The 15,176-nt window shown below is 51.8% G+C and overlaps 2 protein-coding genes across 3 annotated transcripts; both read right to left on the bottom strand.

The window, feature by feature from the left end:
- Positions 1 to 3,202, bottom strand: LOC147413215 (uncharacterized). Its single transcript, XM_086480026.1, has 8 exons — positions 3,166 to 3,202; positions 2,722 to 2,781; positions 2,118 to 2,275; positions 1,832 to 1,930; positions 1,460 to 1,613; positions 1,110 to 1,177; positions 393 to 488; positions 1 to 261 (listed from the first exon to the last, which is right to left on the bottom strand). The coding sequence occupies exons 1-8, from the start codon at positions 3,200 to 3,202 to the stop codon at positions 1 to 3; spliced, it is 933 nt and encodes a 310-aa protein (XP_086336152.1).
- Positions 3,203 to 6,636: 3,434 nt separating this feature from the next.
- SF3A3 (splicing factor 3a subunit 3) lies at positions 6,637 to 15,004 on the bottom strand. 2 transcript variants are annotated; one of them, XM_086479521.1, is made up of 17 exons: positions 14,889 to 15,004; positions 14,702 to 14,749; positions 14,466 to 14,518; positions 13,867 to 13,972; positions 13,344 to 13,416; positions 12,854 to 12,945; positions 12,336 to 12,418; positions 11,834 to 11,972; positions 11,423 to 11,491; positions 10,988 to 11,055; positions 10,527 to 10,634; positions 10,129 to 10,198; positions 9,244 to 9,408; positions 9,021 to 9,131; positions 8,504 to 8,594; positions 7,531 to 7,586; positions 6,637 to 6,931 (listed from the first exon to the last, which is right to left on the bottom strand). In XM_086479521.1, exons 1-17 carry the CDS (start codon positions 14,982 to 14,984, stop codon positions 6,854 to 6,856), a joined length of 1,506 nt encoding a protein of 501 aa, XP_086335647.1. In that variant the 5' UTR covers positions 14,985 to 15,004; the 3' UTR covers positions 6,637 to 6,853. The 2 variants fall into 2 exon arrangements, with proteins under 2 accessions (XP_086335647.1, XP_086335648.1); XM_086479522.1 differs by lacking the exons at positions 13,867 to 13,972; positions 14,466 to 14,518.
- Positions 15,005 to 15,176: the final 172 nt, after the last annotated feature.

Raw genomic sequence — 15,176 nt, forward strand, 5'->3', positions numbered from 1 at the left:
TTACCCCCAGGGGGAAGCGGAGACCCTGTGGTTCAGGAGAAGGACCACCCCACATGCCACGAGCTTCAAGAGTGGGGCCAGAGTCATCTGCCCAGCGCTATTGACGTGAACTTTGCCATCCAGTTTCAGACAGCTAGCTTTCAGGGTGGCTGGGCAGCACTCCTGGTAACAGGCAGCCTTCATCCCGCCAGCACAGACAGGCTTGGCAACCTTGCAGGCTTTGCTACATCCCGCCGCGTAATTCAAGCCTGTCTTCTTCATCTAGAAGGAAGAGAGAGACGTTAGCCTGGGGGTCCTGCCAAGCCTTTAGTAGTCACATTACAGGAACGTTGCAGGCTCCTGGGGACATCCCAGCTCCTGGGCTGTCCTGCCCTTTAGCCCCAAGGCCATACCTCGCAGAAGTCATGCCCGACAATGCATCTAGCAACAGTCTTCTTGCCTTTGAAACATCCATCCCCATGACAGGAGAACGCTGCACACACTTTCCCCTACAAGAATGGGCCAGACAAGACACTGTATATTAGTCAGTCCAGACAGCAGGACTCCCAGAACAAGAACTGAACGTCTTTCCTGAGGGCTCCTTTCCAACCCCCCTCTGTTCTGCGGTATTTGGCCAGTGCTATCTCGGGCATCTTAGATACAGAGATAAAAGTCTAACACAGCACCCTGTCTGAAACTGTAGGAAACTGAAGCACCAGCGTAGCAAACAAGTTTCAAGCCTCCTTTTCCTTCCTCTTAACAGGGCTCTGCAAAGATAAGCACCTTCCCCTCCACGTGGGCTCAGGAGAAAGGCTGCAGTGCCCCATCAGTCCCCGCGCCATCCCTGCAGCTGTGAGGAAGACTCACCACACAGTCGGTTCAAACTGCTCGAACTGATCTAAGTGCTGGGCTTGGGAACAAGCCTGTTTGACAGGGCTCGTTATGGACTCCTGCCTTTCGAAGCTCGTTAAGGATTTGTTCCCCTTCCAGAGGCAGCTTTTGACCCTGTAGAGCAGGCGCAGGAGGGACCTTTCCCTCTCCCCCGCTCACATGGGAGCTCAACCATCCCAGCGGCTGCAGCTCCCAGGAGAGCACATGGCCACAGCAGTATCTGCCCAGTCAATACCTACGTTTCGGGGGGGAGCTCGGGAGGTGGTGGTGGTGGTCGTAGGCGGCGCAGTGGCGGGTGGCAGGTCACCTGCAGACACATGAGGAGCCCCGTGAGGCTGTGCCCAGCACACAGCCCACGCGGAGCCCTCCACAGCCACAGGCAGGGCAGATCCACCAGCGTGGCTCTTGCTGTGGCCAGAACTGCTGAGCCACCCTGTCCCCTTGCCCAGCTCTGAAGAAGAGAAAGAGCCCCAGGGCAGAGGAGATGCAGTGATGCGGCCGCAGCCACAGCCAGCCCTCTGCAATGGGTTTTGCCTACCCATCTCCCTCCTGTGCAGCAGGATTAACCTTGGACCCTGTGGGCAGTTACCGTAGGAGCTGGCGTTGAGCTGCAGGCAGAGGGGGGAGTCGCAGCAGTCCAGGGCACACTGCTGCGTACTCACACTGCTGTTGGTCCTGCACATCTCCGTGCTGCACACACTGCTGCACCTGGCTGAGTAGTTCGTGCTGGAGAAACGATAAAGCTGCAATAGCAGAGCCAAAGGAAAAAATGCTAGAGTATGAAGAGATGCCATTACGAAGGAGCAAAAATAACTGACAGACTTGAACAAAGAGAGAGAGAAGGGAAACAGGAGATTGACACAGACTTAATAGAGCACTATGGAGTCCCAATACAAAGAAAGGGAAAACAGACTTTCCCTGTCATGGCCCCCCTGCGCCTCTATCTCAGTGAGCTCCGCACCTCACAGTAGGTCTCGTTATGGCAGGTCACCGTTTCATTGGCGTGGGCTTCATCCTGGTAACACCGCTCCCCAGAGCACCAAAAGCTCTGGCAAGTGAGCTGGAGGGAGAACGCATCAGGGTGTCACCATGCAGCAAAGCCTCACACGGCACCACGGTGCCGTCCCCAACCACATCCTCGCCATCTGGAGGGGCTGCCTGGCTCTCACGAGAGACCAGCCGGGCTAGAGACCCTGTCCATGGCCTGTAAGCCTGGCCAGCGGCCCTCTGTCCATTGCTTTCCTTACCGGTGTTTCTTCTGTAGTGTTCACAGAGGCGTTGGCGGCCACCGAGGCGTTGGCGGCCACCGAGGCGTTGGCGGCCACCGAGGCGTTGGCGGCCACCGAGGCGTTGGCGGCCACCGAGGCGTTGGCGGCCACCGAGGCGTTGGCGGCCGCGCCGTGCTCTGGAAGACACAAAGTTCTCCCTTGATGAGGGAAACACCAACCTCTCGCTCGCAAAGCCCTGCATCCCTTCCTGAGCCTCTGCATGGTCCAAAGGGGTCTGCGGGAAGCATCAGTCACATTGGGGTTGGGATGTGGATGGCAGACAGTGACAGCACGTCCCCAACAAGGTCTGTTTGCAGCCAGGGACTGGGCAGCCCAACAAGCAGGTCAGAAACAACAGACCACTGCAGCAGCACTATGGACAGATGTTACAACAGCTTCTCCCTTCCCCTTCCAGCCACACTGCATGTGAAAAACAGGCTTTTCTAGGGTCAAAACCTTGAAAAAAAAGGTTCCTCAGCGTAGCTCCACCCTGCAGAATACAGCCTGGAGGGGACAAGGACAAAGTCCCTGTTGTACTACTCCACTCCAGACCCCCAGGTTTCCCTTGGGGTGCAGAGCTCACCTGCTGTGGCAAGAGGGTCCTGGACGCAGAGGTGCAGAGCCAAGATGCAGAGCAGCAGGCCTGGAATGGAGCGGGGACAACTGAGACCAGCACATCAGCCACCTGCTTCACCCACAGCCTGAACAGCCTCCCCAGCAGCACGGGCAGCTCACCCTCAAAACACCAAATTCAGCTCTCACCAGCCTCCTTAGAGCAGGGTGGTGGCCGGTTCCCCTCGGGGAGGTCGTGGGGAGCCCCACAGACAAACTTGAGGTCAGGGACCCATGCTGGCCACAGGGGTCCAGCCCTGCTGCAGAAAGACCCCCACACAACTGCCCAGAGCCCCGGGTGACCAGCGGCCATCCCTTGCCCCAGCTCGCCCCTCTGACAGCCGGGGCAGGGATGGACGTCCTGGGCACGCTGGGGCAGACACTGCTCTCCCTGCTGCAGCAGAGCCCCCGTTACCTTGAACAGGGGGGACGAGCCATCGGCAACCTGGCATCTTCATCCACCAGCAACTTCACCCGGGACCTGGCAGGAAGAGGCAGGTCAGGGCTGGGCAGCAGGAGGGGACAGGCCAGCAGCTGCTGCTGCGGTCACTGCAGCACGTGCTCCCTGCATCTGCCCAGTGCACAGTGCAGGATGGGGTGGCAGAAACAGCATCAGGACAAGTTACATAAAAGAGACTTTTCCTGATGAGGGTTTTTGTTTTGTCTGGGTTTTTTTTTTTGTTTGTTTGTTTTCTGGTTTTTTGGGTTTTTTTAAGAAATGTTTCTTCTAGGAAATTCTACAGCCTTTATTCTGGACACCACAGGACACTAGAGAAATCCAGGTTGTTCAGCACTCTGTTTTTGGTCCCTGCAGTGGCAGGACATGATTTTCAGGCAGGAGTAAGAGCCTGGCATCAACAACACCCACCAACAGCATCTCTGAAAACTGCAGTCCAGGTCATCTCAACAGGCTCTCAACCCAGAAACCATCTCACATATAAACAACCAGATAATTCAGCACCCTCGTTACTGTGCTTGCCTGGACATTAGGGAGCAAGTCAGGCCCTTTCAGCCACAGCTGCAACAAGAGGTGGTTGAGCAAGTGCAGAAGGGCCTGGGAGCTGCCTACCCCAGACCAAACCCCCACCGAGCTACCAGCGCAGTGCCAGCCAGCATAGCCACACACCCCAGCGGCACTGGTGCCCCCTCCTGAGGGGCGGTTGCCTCTCCCCTGCAGCTCAGCCCAGCACAGTCTCCGGCTGCAGCTCTTGCGCCAGCAGCAGCGTGCCCAGCGCCGGGCACAGCCGCCCTGCAGAGCCGTGCAGACGCTCTCCCTGGGGTGTTTGTGCCTGGTCTGCACAGGGGGCACAGAGCACCCCTGAGGCACCGGCTGCAAGAGCCTTCGGCGGGGGAAGGCACCTGCTGGGGCCGCAGCACGGTGCTGCATGCAGCCGGGTGCTCGCTGGAGGGATGCTTAGCCCCAGGATGCCCTGTCGCTCCCTCCCAAGAGGATCTCCAAAACCACCGAGGCTGCTGCAGGTGCCTGCTGCTGGCAGGGCCCAGGGGCACGGCGAGGAGATGGGGAGCAGGAGCCTCCCGGGGAGCCACGTGCTGCCGTTGGTGTGGTAACCCTGCACCAGTGCTTGGCAATAGGCAGAGCTGCAGGCAGCTGCCAGGAGCACCAAGGCAGGGTAGTCGCAGATGACACTGGGCACCAGGCAGCTGATACTGCTGCAAATGAAGATGTGACCCACTGGCAGCAGCACCCGTCACGGAAGGACTCAAGCCCACCAGCCTCAGAGCTCAGGGCAGCAAGAAGGACCCTCTGTAGCAGTTTTTGCTGTGGATGGACAAAGAAAGTTTGGTGTGAAAAATGCCTGTTTCCAGATATGCCTGTGCAACAGGCCCTCAGGACCTGGCAAAGAGCAAAACACTATTAGCTCTGGCACACAACTCATGTGGAACATAAACAGGAACATTTACAGCTAAAATAGCTTTCCCTAGCGAGAGGTGGAAATGCTCTGGATCATAAAGAGCCGCTGCACTGCCAATACTCAAGTATTTCTGGTTAACTTGCAAAGAATAGTCACATCCTTCCCCTCCATCCATCTCTGTGTCTTCCTCTCCCTGCCAGCCCACACTGCAGCCCTCCAGCCCAGGACAGTGGCACACACATCCTTTTCCTGCAGGGTTTCCCCATCTGCCTGGCCTGGGCACCGCATCCCTCGGGCTGCGAGCAGCTCGCTGCCTGGACTGAATGAGGAAACCAGGCAGCACCTCTGGGAAAGCAACACAGGACGGCCAGACGAGGCCGGAGGCAGGTCTGCCATGACACGAGAGCTGCCTGGCAAAGCTGCTGCAGCCACTTGCTCCCGAGGGTGGGCACAGAGGCCACCACTGCCTCACGGCGGGGAGAACAGGCTCCTGCCAACAGTGGCTAGGCTTCGTGGTGGAGCAGGTTCACTGGACAGGGTTTTTCTGCTGTGAAGCTCCTGCTTACAACCTTGCACGTGGCTCCACACTGCTGTCATGTCCTGACTACAGAGGTGTCCGCACAGCTCACTGCCCAGTCTCTTGCCCTGCCGCTCACCCTTGTGGTTTGGGAGGTTCTACCTGCTTTGGCGCTTCCCACGACACCAGCTCTCTGGGGTAGGAATATCTCTGCTTTCCATTCAAAAGCTTTACCTGCTTAACAAGGCAAACAGTGGAGACAGGACTCCAAACAGGCTCCAAGGAGAACTACAACACTGTCCTCCCATCTTATGATCTAGGCCCAGTCAGCATCCCCCACGGACCTGGAGTGGCTGAAGCTTATGTAGCGACCACCGAGGCTATTCAGAGCGACAGAGAAGACGATGCAGGCTGGCACCTCTCACCTCCCAAACCAGGGCAGTCACCAGGTTTGGACAACCTTGCTGAGCAGGGTGCCACTCCGGCATAGCCCAACCCAGCTCCAGGGCAGGCTGTGAACGAACACCCACCAGACAGAGCCTCATCCCAAGAACTACTTTCCCCCAGAGCAGGGGAAGGAAAGAGCCCACAGCATTGACTCACCCTGTCCGTCTGCTCCCCGAAGCCCCCACGCACCAGCGAGAGCCTGTAGCCGGTGCGGAGCGAGTGCCGGTGCAGAGCACCCACAGCAGCTGCGGTCCGGCTCCACCGGCTCGTGCCCAGCAACCAGCCCCAGCCCTGCCAACCACTGCTGCGCACACCATCACCCGGGGGAAGTGTTTGTTACCTGCTGCTCCGCGGCATCTGGAGATTCAAAGGGCCCTGCGCAGCAACAAACGGAGAAAGGGCTGTTTTGAGGCTAGAGATGTCACACAACTCCCTGCCAAAAGGAAACCCCTCCGGAGGGGGCACAAAGGACTGCCACGATGTACGCGGCCCCCACACGCCTCTTTTCTCCTCATTGGACTTGCAATCGACGTGGCAGTGTGAGTATCGTGGGGTACGTACAAACATCTCTGAGCATGGCTCCGAGCAGCACCAAGAATGCTCCTGCAGCCACACCAGTCACATCCAAATGCATGGTGTGTCCCTGTCACGATCCTCCTGCGCCACAGCTCAAGAGTCTCCAAAGAAAGGATCTGCGCTAGAATCCACCGTGTCTTTCAAGTCAACAACCGTGCTGGAGAAATGACCAGAAACTGCCCACACAGCCCAACCTCCATCAAGCTCAATTACTAACTTGTTTGGCAAAGGAGCCCAAAGGAAACGATCCGCTTACAGCAAGACACAGAGTAGGACCATTACTCGTTGTCGGCACGCAACGTTCATGTGCGCTTTACACAAAGTCAGTCCCTGTCATAGCCATTTCCATCGGAAAGGGAATGAGAGAGCAGCAATTATTTCTGACAACTCAAACTGCGCAAAAAGCATTTTAAAAATACAGTAATCAAATCCACTCCTTCCAGCAGACAACAGGAGACAAGTTTCTCAGCACTTCCTAAATTAAAATCGGTTTTATTTTCCAAGGGGTTTTTTTAATATAAAATAACATCACAGGTCTGCTTTTCACAAGGGGCTTACTAGAAAGCGATTCTATAAAGTATCCTTGAAATTATTCATGCACATAGAAAAACCAGAAACTGAAGAAGAGTCAGAGCTGCTGACACTTCTCCGCTTGCTTTTCAGATGTGAAATCCTTCACTCGGGAAAAGCTACAGCAGCCCTTGACGTTTCAAGTCTTCATAGGTCTTTTTATTCACCACGTTCCCACTGGAATCCTCGTATTCCTCCTAGAATGGAACAAACAGTTTAGAGACTCCTGGAAACAACCTGACTCAGGTTGTACTACAGCATTTGAATTTCAGCTCCACACAACCATCCTGCCAAGAGCCTCCACATGAAGGTACGCCGTGGATCCACCAGCGGGCTCCGTGACAAGAGCTTGTTCAGAGTCAGCACCACTACAGCTGTGCTACAGGCGAAATACAGTCTGCACAGCTGCCCTGCGGACTGCTGACAAATGGTTTGGGACAGCAGTTTAAGAAGAGGCGCTAGTGTAAAGCGAACACACTGCTCCACAGCTCCTCCTCCTCTCACAACAGGAGGACGACAGCGGTAAGGCACAGCAGCGCCTTAGAAGATTCTCACACAAAGGGCTGAGTCTGTCCTACCAGAACCACCTTCCGACAGTGCACGGGAAGCGCCTCCCGCACATCACCACGAACAGGAGCTGTGCAACAGCAGCGCGGGCTCCTGCTTCTCTCTCCAGCACACGGGGGGGCTCTCACAAATTCTTCTGACAGCTGAGCCAGACAGCTCACGCAAGGTAAATGGGGGGTTCCCACGCACACAGGATTAGAGACATCCAAACACCCCTGTAACAGCTCACCTCTGTATCGGGCTGCCACCTCTCTGAAGCCTTCTGTTGTTTCAGCTTTGCCCACACTGTAAATACAAAGTCACACAGGATCTGATGCCATTTCCCTTGAGACACTAGTTTTTAATCTAGCAAAATATACACACGAGGGGTTTTTTGTCTATTTTAAAACATTGTCACTTCAGCAGTCCAGGAATGCATTTAATAGCCATCACTGACCTAACACTCCCCTGCACGGTTTACCAAAAGGCACAGCACTAAAGCAAACCAGGTTTTAAAGTGACCGCTCAGGCTGGGACACAAGAGATGAAGGTCCAAAAACACTACCTCAGAGGTACAGCTCCAAAGGTAGCAATAACTTGTTTGGGAAATCAAGGTTTTATCTGTTTGGTTTCCTCTAGGCAAGAATTGATTTACCTCCATGAGCCATAACCTGTACCTATTAACCTAAGTGGGGCAGACTTAAGAAACCACCTCTGCCTGAGGTAGCCCCCTCAAAACATCAGCACAATTAGCCACATTAAATCATCATCACTCTAAGTCCCACGTACTGCAGACTTTCAAAAAATCTGCCTGTAGGCTCTACCATTTCTGAAGGTTTTTCTGGCTTCCCCACAAAGCTGTTGACGAACATCAGTTAAGTAAGAGTGACATGGGATGGGGCAGCCACACTCTGCCTAGAGAAACGGTGGCCCCCTGCACTTGGCTGAGATTTCGTATGCGAAGCATCAGTGTCAGAACAGCCGGCAACAAACAAACACTTCGCTGGCAATCCCAGCAAGCATCTACTCCGGCAGGTATCCAACAAAGAAACACTTTTAGGAGGTGGGAGGGCTGGTCCAAGGAAGGATCATTCCACACGCACCACGTTTCTTACCCTCCTTCCCAAAACTAGTCTCTGGTCACACGGTAAGACAAACTTTTAGCGAGAGCTAATACGAGCGTTCTTGTGACTCACGTTCCCTGTTCTGCTATTGCTACTTACACGAGACTGCGTCCTCGATCTGTGTGACATTGGCAAAATGGGCAGTGTTGGGGATGCCCAGGCATCTCATTCCATGAGCATGTCGCCACTCCTGGGGAGAAGAGGCAAGAGGTCAGTGTGTGAGAGGGACTGCCACTTCACCCGCCATGCTGAAGACTAAAAAGACTTATTAAAATCTGGACAGGGTGAAACAAATGCCATCGAAATACAAATCTACCAGGCCTAAAAACTTCTATTAAAGTATTTTTTTTCTGTATTTTATACAATAACAATACACCAGCAGTCAACAGGCACGCTGCACCAACCAGACCTGGATGCTGGAATCAGCGTTCAAACTGGAAGGGACCGTACAGAAATTGGCAGATCTGACAACTCCCCACATAACTTACAGTTCCTATCACAAGACCCTGCGGCATCAGCCCAGATCCACATTTCAGAAGCAGAAGAAGCGCCACTCAGGCGCTCCAGTGATTTATCTGAACATAGTACTGATGTTTTGTAGCAAAACGTTACTTACTGCAAAGTGACGCTGAAAAGCTTTGGGCCCTCGGTAGGTGTAGTTACCACAAATCTCACAGTTGTAGTTGATGTTTAAACCATGTAATTTGTACAGCCAGTACGGGATCGGCTGGCAAGTGAAGAGGAACAAAGATTAGGCCAAATGGCAAGGCAGGTTCAAACAGAAGAGTAGTGTGATCAGCAACACCTTCCACTTCTCCAGACCTGAGAGTCTCAGTTACCTTGCCGTCCCAACCCAGGGGCAGATTTTTAGGATTATAAATGATTTCATTTTCTTCATCTTCACTCTCGCTTTCGCTGATCTGCTCTTCCTCCTCTTCTTCCCTCTCTTCCCCTGTCCGTGCTTGCTTACGCTGCACGTTCTCATGAGTGAGGTGTCTCTGTTCCTAGAGTGTGAGGAGAGAGAAGGAATTGTTCACACAACATGACAGCAACAAAATCAGGGCAAACTCTTGCAGTGTGAAACACTTCCTCAACGTACAAAGGGAGAGGAATGGAAGACGAGTACAAAACTGAGAACCCTCATTTTACTTAGCCCAACAACTTCAGCTTTTAGTACATCTCTGACTTGCAAAGAAGGAAGAACTCGTACTACCATTAGCATTTCCACAGTGAAAAGCCGACAGCAACAGCCTCCCTGCTAAAAGTGATCGCCCCCAACTGAAGCAAGGACTCAAGGCAGAATGAGCAAAGGTTTGCAATACCCTGTGACTTAAGCATGAAACAGAAATTATCTACCCTGGCGTGGTGCCTAGAAGAAGAGAAGAAAAAAACAGAAGACAGGCTCAGGCTTCCCCAACACGCAGTCCCTGTGTGTGGGTCTGGGATACACACAAGATAGGCCTGTCCACAAGAGCCAGCCAAGTAATTAGCTGTTAGCTAATTAATAATATAAATGGAAATATAAACGTAACCCACCATATTCTACTTACTGACAGAAAAAGCTATCTGCTGACATGCGCTTTAAAACATCACACCTCTGGACATGAAAGTAACCCTTCAGGGCATGCTGTCTATGAAAGCAGTGGGTAAAGAGGTGGACGACCTTCCGGTCACTATCTGACAGCTATGAAATAAAAAGTTCAAAGTCCAAATAAAATCCTTACCCCAAGAACTTCTACATACTCATAAATCTGAGCTTCCAGGAATGCAAGATCTTTATTTCTTTCGGTGTCTCTGGAAATAGATACAGAAGCTTTATGAAGTGCACTGCAGAACTGCAACCATCACCTGTACACCGAACTCCCGAAGACACTCTCGACTTGTATAGAGCAAGAAAACAGAAACAGATATCAAGCAGCTCGTGTCAACTCAACTGCACACAAATGCACAAAATCAGCTCTGGTATTTTCCATTTGGTTCAGGACTATTTGGTCCAACAGGAAAAGCTTCTAATACTCCAAGAATCCCTCCGCTACAACTACACAAGAGTGATGTCTGTAGGACACATTTCATCCAAGTGAAAAGAACACCACCAACCTCGGAATGACCTTCAGGAACTCACCTTTTGCTGCCTTTTGTCTTTGGATTCTTAGCAAACAAGGAAGGATCAAGTGCTTCTAGGGATTTGCCTTTAGTGCTAAAAAGTCTCTGAGCACGCTCTTCCAGAGTCCTACGGAGGAATAGGGAGGAGGTGAGTCCAAACCACACTTTCACATTTCCCAAGAACTACCCGAATTCATGCAACAAAACTCTAAATTTAGCTTTTACGACACCATGAGATTTCCCATTATCTTTGTCTTCATTCCTTAAGCCAAATTCTTTTATACCAGAGACTTAAGTCCAGGACGCTTTTCAAAACATTAGATCGCGGTATCCCCCAATTGCTTCTCAAGGTTTTGTCTTTCAAATGTCATTAAGGTAATTCTTGTACACTAGAGATGATAAAACAAGTATCCCATAAAGGAACGCAAGACAGGAAGACCTCAAAAACTGAAAAGGAACCCTAAAAAGGCTGCACCTTACCCGCCACATTTTAGTCCCAGGGCCAGTAAAGCTGATTTTAACCTGTCCAGTCCCAGGGAGGCCAATTCCTGTTCAATTAAAGTAAACCACAGCAAGAGAGGAGCTATTAAACAAATACGATATGGATGTATGTCCATTTTAACTCATTAAAAATTAAAAAAAAAAAATAAACACAAACAACAAAGAGCATTCAAGAAAAGACTGTCAAGGGTGCACCACTCCTCACTGAAAAATGAGGAATGTGACAAATCCAAACAGATTTTTCAAGTTACATTCCCCTAATAGGAGAAATTAAGTCATCAGCATAATCAGTCTTATTCAGAGAGCACAGAGCCAGAGGCAAAAGCACAGCAATTAAAATCATGAAAAGAAACAAAATGACTAAGCTTCCACCTGCTAAAATTCAGCACTAGGTGCAGAGCGCTGAAAACGTACCTCCCAAGATGAAAATGCTGAGAGGTCTAGATGGGCTCCAGCATGGGTGAGGGCACTGCTGGTCTCTTTCTGCGAAGAAAAAACACATGCAAGGTCTTTGTGACATCCTACAACACTTCATGCAATGTAATACCCTAATGTCAAGAAAAGCCACTCATCTAGTGAGAGATTTCTCTATGAAAGTGAGCCATGGAACAATGGAAAAGATACAAAACAAGCAAACCATAAAAAAGGCTGGTTTCAAGCCAGTTACGCAGCTTTTTGAATTCCAGTTAATACTGACTTCCATCTTTGTGATACACAGCCGCACACCTTGCTATCAGACGCAACCTCAGTGACACCTTTACACAAAGGATTCACAGAAAACCTTCCCAAGTACAAAAGCATTCACATGGGCTAACGACTGCTCACCGGCCAGCCAGGGAACGTCCCGTTTTCCCACTTCTTCTCAAACTCGGTCTGAATTTTCCCAAAAAGTTCATTCTGGTCCAGTAGCGGTTTCACTCGATCTGTGTAATCCTGCAGGTACTCAAGAAGCATTTCAAGGTACCTGGCAGAGCAATCACAAGGACAGGTAATTCAGTATCATCTCTAACATTTCTCTAACACATCTCTGGAGAGTGATTACCCTCTAGCACTCCAAAGGGAGGTCATCAAGACGATGACAGTTTTCAACACACACTTTCTAGATGCAGAGGTTACAAGCACAAAGCAAGGTCCCTCTGCAGAGTAGAACGTGGCTTTCCACATTTTTGCTGTGAGTTTTCTCAGGACTCAGACATATGACTGAGTTACTACAGCTCAGTGACCCAATTTACTTAAGTCTGACTATTAACTATATCTTTAGGAAGCAAAGAAGCAAATTCCTTCTCATCGGCCATCACAAAAGCAGCAGGTAGGCGCAAAGGCTCACCTCTTATACTCAGCATTTTTTCTCTCCTTGGGAATATCGAAGAGTTGGTCAAATGTGGATAAATAAGTGATATAGTCCAGTTTCTAAGAATGAAAAAGTTTTGAGTTAGACTTGATACACATGCAGCCAAACCAACATCCAGTTTCCAGTTACCAGACCAAAGAAAAGCACTGCCTCATGCCATCATTCTGGGCTGCAGAGGCCCGGGGTTCTCTGTGCGGTAACACGCTGCCTCAGACACCTCTCAGCACTTGGCAGCAGAACACGGAGGCTTTTTACAAGGCCATCGTTACACAAACGATAGAGAGGTGGCAACTGAAGAGAACGGAAGAGGAGAGCCACGAAGGAGCATCTGGAATTCAGGTGCTGTCAAGCTTATGTCCAATGTGACTCTGAAACAGCTATTCGGAAATAACCTTATTTATGTAAAAAAGCCAAAACAAATAGCCATGAACCAACGAAAGAAAAACCCTTCAGCCTCAAGCTCTGAAGTTGCGCAGACACGAGCAGCCACTTACCTCTGACGATTTTAGATTAATGTACTTGAGGTAACAATCGTGCAGATCTAAGTACCGGCCATACCCTTCCTCATCTGTGAACTCCACCAGATCTGCAGGAAAGATGTCAAAGAGCTCTATTATGAGCTTAATCTTCCCTACTTACCATACACATGCTTTAGAACGCAAAAAGGATTCACTGTGGACTAATTTAAGCTTAAGGAAGATGTTTACAATGCGAGTGGGGTACTCGCTGATCAGACACCTGACTGCTGCTCTGTGCAGCACACTGGCACATTCCTCAACAGAAGCATCACCACACTGGAATGTGCCAGGGGGCTGCAGTCGGAGAATTTAAATGACAACAGAGTAATTTTCAGAAGTCATTTAGTAAAAGGGAGGTGGAACTCTGAAACATGCAAAACAGATCAAACAACTCATTAAGAAACACCTCTCAAGCAAGCACCAGATTTTCACTTAAACTGGCCTCAGAGAAAAACTACAAACTTACTTTGAGCTTCTTCACTCGGGTTGTCTCTGGCCTTCAACAGTTCCTCAAACTCCACTGACATCGGAACACAGATCTTCAAGAACAGACAGAAGTTACAGAAGAAAGGATTGCTTCAGCTAACGTCCCAGAACCATTAATACAAAATCACAATAGGTTGCAAACAACGAAACTGGTAACGGAAAAAGTATCCACAGCATTTCTTCACCATTCTTTTTGCACAAAGAATAAAAGTGTGACTTTAGCCAGCACAAGAAAGGCAAAACCAAACGCCAGCTCAGCAGCAGAACATTCCTCACGCACAGCAAGTGGATCGCGGTTCGCATCCTCTCCCCCTCTCACTGCTCTCACAGGAGCCTGCATGCTGCCTCGGAAGCACTACCCAACTTTGAGCGTCTTCTGTTCTCAAGTGACCTTTTAGAGTACTTAATACTTGGCCATTATGGCAATTAAAGTCTGCTTATTGTAGAGACGAGGTCCAACAGATCACAAATCAGTCACTCTAACAAAGCGGATAACTACCTACCTCGTTGGGGTGCTTCCGGTGAAATTCCTTAATTTGTTTCAGTCTGTTGTAGAATTCTGCAAATTCGTTTGGCCCTGAAATGGCACTGAGCTCTTCTTTCCGTAAGCTATGAGTTCATGAAAAAGGACAGATGACAAGTGGAATGGAAAACACATTGACGCTGCTACAACCCTTTTCCAGGTCTCATGTTGCAGGAGCTTTGTGTGACCAAAATGCAAGACTGACTGCAAACCCTCAGAGTCACATCAGACCTCACCATCCGTCAGGCTTACGGCTTGAGGCTCCGGGTCACGTCTCCCACTGAACATGCAGTAGTGTCCACCTACAAACCCTCAAGGCAACTCAGGGCCTCCCCCCCGTGACTCAAACCAAGAAAATAACAAAATGCCCATATCCAGCATGTACACGTCCAACATGCAACCTGGGTCCTGCTCTAGCAGGTTTAATCCCCAAAACTCCATTCCTGGTCTCATGTACCAGCGTCACTTCTCACATATTTACAACTGACGTAAGAGCCCCCAAGCTCTTCACCTGCAAAACGCCTTCGGCAGAGGCCCAGGTGGACACGCACCGGACGAGGGGTATGTACAAGCACTTACCCGTCCTTGTCGTCATACAAGTCTCTCAGGTTGCCGCTCACTTCCATGTACCTCTGAAAAAACAAGAGGAGGCCCCAAACGCCAGAGGACGTTACCAGGGACAAGGCCCGCTCCCCGCGGCCGTTCTGGCGGCACCGGGCAGAGGCCTGCCCTGCCCCGCCCCGCCCCGGGGCCGCCGACGGAGCCCACCCCAGGCCCGCCAGGGCCGCCGCCCGCCCCAGTCCCGGCGCACTCACGTCCTGCATGGCCCGCGTCCGGTGGTCCGAGTTGATCTGGTCGCGGAGCTGCGGGGAGAGGCGCGGGGTTAGCGCGGGGTTAGCGCGGGGTTAGCGCGGGGTTAGCGCGGGGTTAGCGCGGGGTTAGCGCGGGGTTAGCGCGGGCCCGAGCCGCGGCCGCCCCCCCTCCCCGCGGCCCCGGGCGCACCGTGGACTTCTTGGTGAGCATCTCCTTCACCATCACGTCCATAAGCCGCTCCCGCTCCTCATGGTACCGCCGCTGCTGCTCCAGGATAGTCTCCATCTTCCCGCGCCCGCCCGGAAGCCGCCGCTCTCCCCTTCCGGTCCCGCCCGCGCTCCACCGGAAGGGTCCGGCCCGGCCTGTGTCCCGCGGGAAGGCTCCGGCCCCGCCCGCGCCCGGCGCCGAGGTTCCGGCCCGGCGCGGAAGTTCCGGCCCGGCGGCGGCGCTCGGCCGCGGGGTGGGGCGGGGGGCAGC

The sequence above is a fragment of the Leptosomus discolor genome, chromosome Z (genome assembly GCF_034619465.1).
Source record: "Leptosomus discolor isolate bLepDis1 chromosome Z, bLepDis1.hap2, whole genome shotgun sequence".
Classification (NCBI taxonomy): Eukaryota; Metazoa; Chordata; class Aves; order Leptosomiformes; family Leptosomidae; genus Leptosomus; species Leptosomus discolor.